Genomic DNA, 12,933 nt, shown 5'->3' on the forward strand with positions numbered 1-12,933 from the left:
TGCAAAAAGTATCTACAGTACCCGGCAACTAATATTGCACATCGACTTTTAAAAAGAGACTATCAGCTAATTTCGGCTTCGTAGAGAGTTATCTCTGTCGAACGACAATACAACGACTGACGAAACGTCACATAGGTAGTGTGGGACAGAGATATTGCTCTACGAAGCCGAAATTAGCCGATTGTCTCTTTCCAAAGGTCGATGTGCAATATTTATCGCCGGGTATTGTAATTCATTCATAATATATTTCTTGTACTACCATTTACAATATTAATACCGCATATTAAAAGTATACAAACGGAAAAAGCTAATTTTTAATAAACGAATATTTAAAAGTACTAATAATGGGTAGTTTACGTGTACAAAAAATACATATTTACAAACAAACGAACATAAACATACATAGACATACATACATATGTATATAACATATATTCTAATAATTAATAAGGTTTAATACATATTGTAATGTATCTGTGTCCATTAAGAATAATTTACAGTGACCACAGGTACTTCATGAGAAGAATGTTCATAAGAGCTCAACTTCATAGCAACTAGAATTAAATTGAACTCCATTATAATGGCATCCTCTAACTTTGCGAAGTTAAACACGCACTGATCTAAAATCCCACTACAAACTCAGACGAGTTTCTTCTGTTCATCATTCCAGCCATAGGACATCATCAGTCCATTGCACACGCCCACTGCAAAACAATGATCTCACCTAAAATATTAAATACGTTTTCCGTCCAAAAAACATAGTTATCATTAAATGTCTCCTGATTAAACCAAAGTACATAATTACACTAAGACTTGCTTGGCAAAAAAAGTTAATTGCATCTGCACTTAAGACTTTATATTAATGAAGCTATAAACCATAATTCCTTGGCAGCCTCTTATCGTGAAATGCCAGCCCTACGTAGAAGTAAATAATTTCGGTGATTTTTCATAATACCTTCTCCAAAAATCGTGAAATATATATCATCCGTTGTTTGTTACATTATTTACGAAGTGAATGAGGAAAAAAAATTGCTCGTCTGAAGTGGCAGTGAACAGGGTATATTGCTCGTGCAACCGGTGGACGTTGAGGGCGAAAGGTTAGAGTGGCAAATTCAAGCCGGTAGATGCGTCGCAGATAGGCCCCCCAAAAGGTGGATCGACGTCATAAGGTTGCAGGAAGTCACTGCATAAGTGGAGCGTAAGTCATATAAGAGTAGCGATCTTTGTGGAACACCTTTGTCTTGTATTGTGCGCATATCGGCTCATAATAAATACATTTAAAAAACTTTTAAGTTAAACGGTTTTTTGATACCCATATTGTGGTGGTTGTGAAAAAGATGTACCTAGTCCGCCATATTGGAACGGCGTCCATCTTGAATTTTAAATTTTGACATAATCATCGTGTTTTACTAGTGTAGCCCTTTCATTTGATACCCATATTGAGGGGGTTAAAGAAAAAAATGTAATCCGCCATTTTGTATCGGCGGCCATCTTAGATTTATAATGTTATTGATTTTATTATATTGTATTGTCATCTAAATTAAATGTGTGTACCAAATTTCAGATCAATCTGACAACGGGAAGGTGCTTAAATTTCAATTTCTAAATTTGACCCAAATAAATAAACAAATTCCGTACGGGTCGAACTAAATAAAACCGTTTAATAATTGACGATTCAAAACTGCATGTAAAGGCTTATTTAAATGTAGATAATTTTATTTTCTTTGAATGTCTTTAAAATTACCATGATGATAATTATAAAGTTCTGCACCACTCACCTGATTTCCAAATACTCCAATGCTGCACGCAGAGGACACCTGATCGGCTCCAAACCAGACAGCGGCCAGTCGCGGCGGCACGTTCAGAATGAACACCTGGGACACGGCCACCACGGTCTGCCCGGCGAAACCCAGCCAGAACATGTCCTGGGGCACGGAGAATACCTTCAGCCATGCGCCCGCGCATGTCCCGAAGGATCCGATGATAGTGGTCACACGAAGGCCCTGGAAAGATAAGAATTTGGATTACTTAGTTCAATATACATAGTTCAAGAACCTTTTAAATATATTACAACCAACCCTGACTACAAAGGTGAGTCTTTGTTACCTAGGTTGAGATGGCAGAGGACTGAGAAAGCTCAATAGCCTCGTTTCTAGGCCCTCTCGTCATTTCCCTATCATGAGTGGACAGGGTTTTTATGTACCTTATAACTTTGCAAATACATTTTTCGACTTATCTTTCGTCCTGCAAAATTACTTTCATTCCTTTGCATACTTTTCTTCAATACATCGCGCTTACTTCCTCTTTTCCCCCAGAATTGTACAATTTTATGTTTATCATTTTTATTATTACTTTAACAATCTATTTATTCTTAATTCTTATTTATTTTCTTACTATCCATATCACACTTAATTTATATTTCTAATATCACAGCTAGGACGATTATGTTACATATTCCACCGGATTGGGAAGTCGCAAAACACTCTCGGTTGCTTAAATTGTCACTCGAGCTGGCTGTATCAGATTACGGATAAATGTGAAATCATGAAAACAAAATCCCAGTTTAGTTTTTAAATTAGAAAAAAAAAACACTATTAATAATGGGTTGTAAAGTGTAGAGACAGAAAATATTAGGGGTATACAGGCTCATCGATATGACATACCATAAGTAAGAAAAGGACCAATATTTAGCCTCTTCCGCACATGCAGTGGTAGTCGTGCAATGAAATGCGCGGTGCATTTCATTGCACCGCCGGCCCGCTGATAAATGCGTATGCGGCAAACAATGCGAATCACACAACCGCCACCACCAAATTACTCAAAAAAATATATTGGTCCTTTTCTTACTTAGGATGGACTTCCGCGAGGTAACGCCTGATTCCATTAAATATGACATACCATGTTCCAAATTTTGTAATTTTTACTGCGCATTATGAAATGAATGTTTATAATGTATACAACAATATATTAAAATTACAAGAATAGTATTTATTAGCAACATATAAATAACAGTACAAATTATGCGTATTGAATTTAATAATTAAAAATAAAACTCATTTATATTACATCTCTTTAAAAAGATAGGTTTTTTGTTGTACATTCACTACTTACTTTACGTTAACATTGTTAATTCTATAAACAATTACATTTCTCTGTAATTAATTCAATTTTTAAAAATAAAACAACACAATAATGAAGAGGGAATTCAGGTATCGAGTGCTACAAATAATCTAACCTTATATATAATTAACACAACATTAATTATATAGGATTGCAACTGCTCACAAAAAAGTTTCCAGAGGATGGACAGCAGCGTCCTCTGAGTACCATAATACCACATACTTCGATGGCCAACCCGCCTGCCAGTGACTATGGTGTATCCCCCCATAGATCTTAGGGATGAAACAACTACGTACATATTGCATAATGATATGTACTTAATTCCGATTTATTTTACAATATTCACGAAACATCGCAATCGAAAGTAAAAAATTGTAGCTTAAATGTCAAATAGATTCAGGCGTTACCTCGCGGAAGTCCATCCTACGCAGGAAAGGTACTAATATATAGCTACTTCCGCTATGTAGCAGTAGTCGTGATATGAAGTGCACCGCCCGACAGCCCGCTGATAAATGCGCATGCGGCAAACAACACAACACGTGTAGAGTGTTGTGTTTGACTACTGCTGCATAGCGGAAGTAGCTATATATTAGTCCCTTTCTTAATCGTAGCTTATGTTTATAAAAACAAAACAAAAATCATAAAATCTTGACAGAGATATTAGTATAAGATCTATAGAACCTTAAAAAGTTGCTAAAACAGCGACTTCATAAATAAATATTTTCTATGTACAAATCAAACGTATACATACGAAAAAGACTCGGAATCTCTAATAAGGACATATTAATTTTCTGATATCATATTTGATGCAGAAAAACAAACTAAAAATGGCTTCAGTTTATTTTTATAATTAAAACGAACCAAATTAAGATTTAGAATCTTAAAAACAAGTTTTGTTATAAAAGAAGTTATACAAGGAAGTACATTTATAACGTATGGTGTTATATGTCATATGATAGAATGTCAGGTAATGGTGATAATCAAAGATTTTTAAAAAATGTGTACATCATCATAATTTTTGACCCATGACGTACAGATCTAGATATAGGCTTCCCATATATACTTAAAGTAGGACGAAACGGCGTTGACAAGGTTCAATATACAGCTACTTCCGCACATGCAGTGGTAGTTGTGCAACAAAGTGTACCGCCCCCCAATCCACTGATGAATGCGCATGCGGCAAACAATACGAATTACACAACTACCACCGCTAAATCACTCAACATGTGTTTCACCCCTCCACGGGGCATCTTCAGGAATAATGTTACACCGATTAGTGCCAAACACCGAGTCACACTGTTACATAGCGGAAGTAGCTATATATTAGTCCTTTTCTTACTTAGGATATACTTCCGCAAAGTAACGCCTGAATATATTAGATAATATACATTTTTCTATGGTTTCTAATATGTGATTTTTATTGTCCTACCCTCGAACTAGAAACAAATACGTATACTAGAGGTGTCCCACCACAACCAGAATATATGGAATTCATGGTTTAATTAATTTTAAAGGCTTATTCACTGTATCACCTGAAAGTAACGCCTGAATATATTAGATAATATACATTTATTATACATACAAAATTCTCTGATGTAGGAAACGTGACAGTGAAAATCGCTCTTCCGAACCAATTACTGAACCACGGTTATTTATATTAGAATACAATCCACACAAATAATCCGTGGAACAGTCCTGTACCACTGGACTACCACTACTCTCATAATCCATCTTTTATTACACTTGTAGTACTATCTCCATTTTAACTGACGATTGGGGCCTAGAATTTTTTTCTTTCAATAACGAACAAGCATTCAACTTAATTGTAAACAATAAGATACAGATAATACATATTTTTTGCGACGTTTTTATAATTGTCATAGAAATAACTTAAATTTCATAATAGACTGCGTTTGCACGCAATTCAAGTACAATACCGCTTCTATTTAAGAACGTACGGACGGAAGCTGTGTATAATTAGTTGTTATGACGATTGGTTTTTGTCGCGAGAAGGTCATTCACTGCTTTGTTAAGATATCTATTGACGGCACACAAATATTCTAGAGGCTGAATAGAATTAGTTTTTGCAATGTTCACCTAAAATATTATTAAGAAAATCATCTTATATCATAATATTTTGATTTGATTTTGAAGTGTATATAACACTTCAAAATCAAATCAAAATATTATTTATACGAAAAGGCTGTTACAAGTACTTTCGAATAATCGGCATAAAATATCGAAATTGTTGTCCCTAAAGGATATCACCGGTTCCTTAGGCAGTTCTGCTGAGAGCCGAGGAGAAACTCAACAGTTGTTCTTGCAAATAGTTTTATAAAGAGATCGCGACAATTGGGCCCTCCAAAACCTGATATGAAGAAAACAAATGATAAATGTAATAAAAGAGTAAGATCAAGATATAAAGTATAAATAAAAATATGCTGTAATATAAGAACCTAATGTAATCAGAAATTTCGATGAGTGAAGTAAAGCGACGTGTGAAAGAAGATCAGAACGTGATTAAGATTTTGTGAAGGATGTGGAGAAAGAAAAGAGCAAGAATGTAAAAAATAAATGTGAACAAAAATTAAATGCAACGTAACGAAAAAGGGTACCCCTCCAAAAATACGGACGATGGCCAGGGGAAGATTGTTATCAATTAGCCTTGGTCGTGCATTTAGATTTTCTCTGAAAATAATCTCAAAAGAAAATACATTTTAAGTAAGAAAACAGTGTGACTCGGTGTTTGGCACTAATCGGTGTAACATTACTCCTGAGGATGTCCCGTGGAGTGGTGAAACACGTATTGAGTGATTTAACGGTGGCAGTTGTGTAATTCACATTGTTTAGCGCATACGCATTTATCAGCGAGCACTTTATTGTACGACTACTGCTGCATTGCGGAAGTAGCTATATATTAGTCCTTTTCTTACTTAGGATGGACTTCCGCAAAGTAACGCCTGAATATATTAGATAATATACATTTTTCTATGGTTTCTAATATGTGATTTTCATTTTCCTACCTTCGAACTAGTAACATATACTATGCTAGAGATGACCCACCATCACTAGAATATATGGAATTCATGGTTTAATTAATTTCAAAGGCTTATTCACTGTATCATTTGATTTTGGCTTAACTCGATAACCTGTATATTAAACGGTATAAAACTAGTCTACCATTCCAACGAAGTCAACTTCGACGTACGCTTCCAACAAAATAAAAACCTAAAAAGCATTGGTTAGTCCGTGAAAAAATTGAACACGTTTTCAATTTTTTTCCAGTCCCATAAATCCTTCCGAATGCAAAGTTTCGAGAATTTATTTCGAGTGGTGCGAAATAAAAACGGCGTCACTCGTAAATTCTACGCACGCGGCGAGTGGCCAAGCTCTAGCGAGGCTTTTTTTTCCCTTTTTTGTTATTTATCAAACCTGTTTGCGCTAGCATTTACAGCTTCACGTGGCTCTTTACAGTAACTAAGCCAGAGGGTTCCTGACCTCTTATAAACAAACCTCGGTTCGGGCTTTAACTTGAATCGAGTTTAGCCCACAAAGCTGAACTTTATTTTAGTAATAACACGTCCAATGTTGGACATAGGCCTCCCCCATAGATTAACAATAGTACCGTTTGAAAACGGCTTGCATCCAGCGTCGATCTTACGGCATTATTATATTCCTTTGGTACCAACAAATATATAATTGAGTAAAACTTACAAATTTTATTGTTAATATGTATAAATTTATAGCTGTATTTACTCATAAGAGAAAATTGTGTAAGAAAAATTGTAAAAATTATAAAACTCTGTCGTGCCTCGCAGCTGGGAGAATAAAGATCCATATCAAATAGCGGCAACCCTCTCCCAACTGCCTGCGCTTAAGCGAAAAAAAATGTTGTAAAAAAAAAAACAATAGCGATACAAATTAGAATTAATGAAAAAAATCATATTCCTATGTCTATTATGTTTTAAATGGTTTACAATTAAATTCACAGCCATTAAAAACAAGTCCTTGTTTAAAAAATAGATCTCGTCTTCCCACTGAACATTGTAGATAAGTATTTTTCAACCTTTTATGAGCCATGCCCTACCTTAGCCTTTTTAAAATTCTTGTCCCCCTGTGTAACATATATATTTGGGAACCACCGTTTTAGATAGAAACGATACTAAAGCTTTTTTTCGGCACTTCTTCTACTAGTGCGCCTGCACCCAGTCTTCCGAAGACCTCGACAGCATCATCTGTCCACCTTGTGGGTGGTGGTGCTAAGCTACGCTTGCAGTTCCCTTGGTCTCCACTCTTGAACCTTAAAACCCTGGCAGCCATCTGCACCTTACACTTGAAATAATGATAATGCCTTCCACCTTGTGCCTGTTCATATTGTCACTGTACCAGATTTCGTGTTGTAAAAATTATTTTAGTAAAACAATGTTGACGAAACCCTTACTGTATACTCAGATGATAACAAATAAATAAAAAAGGTTCTCAAAAAATCAGCTCATTACAATAAACCTCTTATCTACAGCTCTTGTATACACACTTCACGTAAATCTCTCTATCACGTCCGTGCAGAGAAATTATTAATTATTCAGTGAGGATCATCTCTGAATGGCTTCATAATGATGTTAAAGTAGGCGCCGTAAATACTAAAAAAATATAACACAGCTGTAATATTATTTCACAGAATAATAGAAAATGTTTGTGTACGACATGGCAGAGGATGCATGGAGTGAATCCGGATACTGTACTATTACTCTGGACTACAGTATTATTACACTGGATATTAATATTAAACAAAAAAATTAAAACTTTATTTCTATATCTCTAGGTTAAACTCAATTTTGTGTAAAAAAATTTTATATATTTATCAACACTTTTTTGTACCATAGACAATAAATAGAGAAAAATCACACAACCGCCACCACCAAATTACTCGACACGTGTTTCACGCCTCCACGGGGCATCTTCAGGAGTTATGTTACACCGATTAGTGCCAAACACAGAGTCGGTGTTTACTGTGTTACTCTGTTGTGTGATTCGCATTGTTTGCCGCATACGCATTTATCAGCGGGCTGGCGGGCGGTGCATTTCATTGCACGACTACCACTGCATGTGCGGAAGTGGCTAAATATTGGTCCTTTTCTTACTTAGGGTGGACTTCCGCGAGGTAACGCCTGATTCCATTAAATAATTAGAGAAAAAAAATACAATTCATATGGTACGATAGGCAGTTTTATAGCTCGAGGCGATCTCTAGCAAACAACCTTTGGATGGAGATAGAGACATAAAAGACAGCACTGTTTAGGGTGTACATATACACAAGTGCCTACTTTACTATACACACATACATTCATATAAGAAAACTTATATATACACATATGTGACGTTTTGCCAGTCGTTGTATTTCGTGCGACAGGGACAAGGCTCTGCTAAGCCGAAATTAGCCGATTGTCTCTTTCTAAAGATCGATGTGCAAAATTTATCGCCAAATACTGTAGTACACATTTATATATATGGCAAACTGCTAGAAAAATACGAATAAATAAGAGATGCAATACAATATCCAATTTATATCGTATCTTAGTTAATGTTAATAAAAAAATAACAAAAATAATCGATTTTAAAAAACTCGATTATTATTTAAATAATCGATAATAAAAAAAATGATTATCTATTTCCCTGCGAGGAAGCAGCTCAGTAGTTAACGACCTGTAACTTATAATAATATATTAAAATTTTCGTAATTAAAATATATTCCAGCCGGAAATCAAAACCGCGGACCACAATTGTCAGTTGTCGCTTTCTACCTCAAAGCTATTCATAGCTTTGTGGTGTCCTATATAACTTTTGCATGTAACATAGAAAAAAGCCTAACGTATTGTTAGGATAAAAAGGATTTTTGCGTCACTCTATTCATCATTCAGACAAAACATTCCACTGAAAATTAAACCTTATTGTAACGTAACATCAAGGTACAGATTAATCAGGCATTCATCTCCATTTAACTTCTGCTTCGTTATTTCTAAGCGAGATATATTAGTATTCTGAATATGAGTTTAAAATATCACGTATTACTATTTTTTAAGTTAGCAAACGTTGGAAAACAGACAGACTTTTAGCCGACAGACAGTTGAAGGACAGACAAATGACAACCTGCATTGGTAACGACATTTTAAAATTATATAATTTCCGTGACATACTGTACTGCCAGAAGTATTTAGACTGTTGATCTTTGCATCATTGTCGTCAGATCATGTTCCTTAGACGATTCATAGCAAGGCTCCGGACTCCGTCAACTATATTGTCATCAGATAACGGAACCATCTTCATTGGTGCCAATCGCGAACTTGCATCGATCTACAATGAAAATGTCGAAAACTGCAACTTGCAAGATATCCTACGGGTTCATACCGCCTGTCTCGCATTTTATGTCAGGCGCACATAAATACTAACCGATACAACTTTAAAACAATATTACATTTTTATTTTCAACTAGATTAGTGTATATCACTAGGATATTTGACCTCTAGCGTGTTCAAATAAATCATCGTCTTTGCCTGTTAGATATATCTAGATATATATTATCCAGGATATGTTTTAGGAAAGTAATTTGTAACCAGGGAATGAGTTAGATAAAGCGATTTCTATTACCGCCATGTGATAACATATATATGTATATAACTTAAATCTTTTTCGTTCATTTCTATTTACATATATATTTTATTCTTATGTATCATTTGTTATTTATATGACCACTGCATGTAAAATTATAAGGCAATGAACATAATGATTCTAGTAACATGATTGTTCTAGATCTGAATTAACTGATCTTGTAGGAAAAGACGTTAATTTTATATAGATTTAACAGCATTTTAGTAATTTATAAGAATTGCTTTTATAAATCAAGAGTCTGCAAAACTTCGGGGCCAGATAAACAATAATTAAATATATTTTAATAATTAATTTCAATACGTAACTCTGTCACAATTAAACGAGGAAGTTCTATTTTAAACATGCTATATATAACAATTTTAAGCAGAGATAAATCAATTCTCTATAAATGGAACGCAAGTAATTCAATTATATCTCGATATAGTGCCTCCATACCACCGTCTAACGTCGCGTATAAACACAAAAAGCGATACATTAAGGAAATAATTATATCGAACGGTAGTGATCAGTGAGATAATTTGTAAAATCAATTCCGACCTTAATTCTATGTGGAACATTCTAGAAGTTTTACAATACTGTATTGAATTACACTTACGTGACATTGATAACAAATGTAGGAATTTATCTATTTAGAGGTATTTTAATTCGTTTTTATACAGATTGATTGGTTATGCATTTTACAACGCTCACAAGTTTAATGCGTCGTTTAATATTTTTTTTAGCTAAGTCTAAAAAACACTTATTCTTAAAGTGCCATCTTGTTACGAAAGTCTGTGACTATTTTTCTTCTACCAGGACAGTCGTCTTCTAGCAACACTTTTCGTGAATCTTACACTGTACGATAAATAAATAAAAAATACTACTAAAGTATAAAAGATTTTATAAGTGACAATACGGTTTGGGAATTATTTAATGTATTACGGAAATATGTAGAGCTGATACAACATTATTGTGAGCTCTTTTAGGGGCGTATTAGGACTCGTAGTCACATAATTAAACTTGAAAGATGATATTATTGAGGAGCTCAATCTGATTCTAGTTTCTATCATATTGTACCCTTATGGTATTCTTCTCGTGACAAATGATCATTATAAATAGTCCATAGTGGATAAATAAGTGAGAAAAATTATCTGACATATCTTCAAGTTCTCTCAGTTCATTAGCCACGAGGCTCAGGGGCTATAGAGCGAGGCGGTCATCGTTGACCGTCGAACAACAGACACTCTCGGGCTGTATAACAGTGTCCATGCGGTAGTAGCAATATCACGTCACACACGTGCGTGTATTACACGGACGAGACTCAAGACGCGATCGCAAGGTTCATCGATGTGAATACAGCAACCGCCGCACAGACACTGGCGCACAACCTGAGGATGCCAATATGGAGTAGGGATTAGGAAGTCATCACACGGAACGTATTTTTAAAAACTGGACATTGTTAGAGCGTCAGTAAAATATATTAACAGACATACTTTTTCACTTAAACACTAACAAGTAAAAACGGCCTGGACCAGACCGTGGCCCACCTTGTGGCCTATTGTCCCGCACATGCAAGGATGCGCAGTGTCCTGGAAACGGAGGTAAAGTTAAAGATAGATTTAGAGAGCATTGCAGTAATGATGGGCGACGACAACTTTCGCCCATCATTCCTATCGTTTGCTCGTAGGGTGGTGAGTGACACTGTTAATAGAAATAAAACATTATAGATAAGTAGGTACCTAATAAACTGCACACAAAATAACTAGTCAATTAGTAATAGGAAAAATAGAATAAGAAAAGTGTAGTAATGTATTAAGAAAGCACAAACCAAAGAAAACTCTGATAAAAAAATAGAATATGTAAATCTAAAACAAAGAAAAAAAAATTTACCTAGCCACCTAAGAGTAATAAGATGATGGAAGGAAGGCGATGATAGCAAGAAGCAATGAAAGAACAAAATGAAAGATATTGTGATGGAAATAAGGTATAAATAAAAGAAATCAAGAAGTATGACAGTGAGTGAAGAATAAAGATGAAAAATCTGAAAAACTTATTTGTAAACAAAGACCCTGATCCCAACTAATTAGGGGTACGAAAGGCCTCCAATAGCGGGGGCCATTATAAAAAAAAACATGTAAAAACGTGAGCATACAAAAATCGGAAATAATAAACGTAAATATAAAAAAGGCACGGACAATGTCTGTGGATGATATATTCTAATAATAATAATAATAATAAAAACTGATACATATTTACTAGTCAAAACAAACATAAGGCCTAGGTCAAATTTAGAAGGCGGTTTAACCGCCTAATTGCGAGAGTATTTATCGCACTTGTATTTAATTCCTTAATCCGTAACAAGTAGATAAAGTCGAATTGCATATGGATGCGAACAAATCCACTGTTGAACAAATATACACGAATCGTGATATCATTTGGGCTTTCGACTTTTATACTCTACATTCTTAGTGAGGCTTAAAATTTACGTAACAACACCATAAAGGTTTTGTATAATCTGTTTATATTGTATAGTCCAGTTTAATCTGTGTGGTTTTTAATTTTCGTTTATCACATTACGTATAGAGGAAAATCACTTTCTAAGATGGAGTTTCTTCATGCTTCTTCTCCACAACTATAACACCTTGATAAGCAGAGTAGAGTCAAAAATAAAATAGATTAAAAAGAATAAGTTCACAATCAAAAACAGTAAAAAGTTTCAATGTTGAATAAATGAATATTGCTTCTTCCTTTGTGATCTAATTTATTCTGAGTCATCTAATGTTACGTGAAATTTTCTTCCAAAATATCTGAGTACCTAAAGAACTTTACCAGTGAAGTGCTATCAACGAAGCCTTAGAGAGCAATGATGTATCTGCAAGACCGAAACGAAAGTTGCTGATATAGCCTAGCCAGCAGTGAGTAGACGATAGCGCGTCAAAAACAGTCAGACGCACGGGTATTTAGTTAAGACCGTGAATCAACATCCGAAACACTGGAAACAGGCCGCTACCAATCGATCTTTTTTTTTTGGCCCCCGCTATTGGGAGCCTCTCGTACCCCCTATCTAGTTTGGGACAGGGACTTTATTTACACATAATTTTTTCAGAGTTTTATCTATTCGACACTCACTTTCATACTTCTCAATTTCTTTTATTCTTTCCTTTTATC

General features: G+C 34.8%; 1 protein-coding gene across 1 annotated transcript in view; it reads right to left on the reverse strand.

The window, feature by feature from the left end:
- The window catches only part of HisT (Histamine transporter), an 83,822-nt gene that overhangs the window by 15,043 nt on the left and 55,846 nt on the right, over positions 1-12,933 (reverse strand). Inside the window, exon 3 of the mRNA XM_068770480.1 lies at positions 1,779-2,003. Within this exon, the coding sequence (XP_068626581.1) occupies positions 1,779-2,003 (225 nt within the window). The remainder of the gene's footprint in view (positions 1-1,778; positions 2,004-12,933) is intronic.

This window comes from Battus philenor, unplaced genomic scaffold (genome assembly GCF_028537555.1).
Source record: "Battus philenor isolate CCGP_79_NKW_IND1 unplaced genomic scaffold, ilBatPhil1.0.hap1 SCAF_3, whole genome shotgun sequence".
Classification (NCBI taxonomy): Eukaryota; Metazoa; Arthropoda; class Insecta; order Lepidoptera; family Papilionidae; genus Battus; species Battus philenor.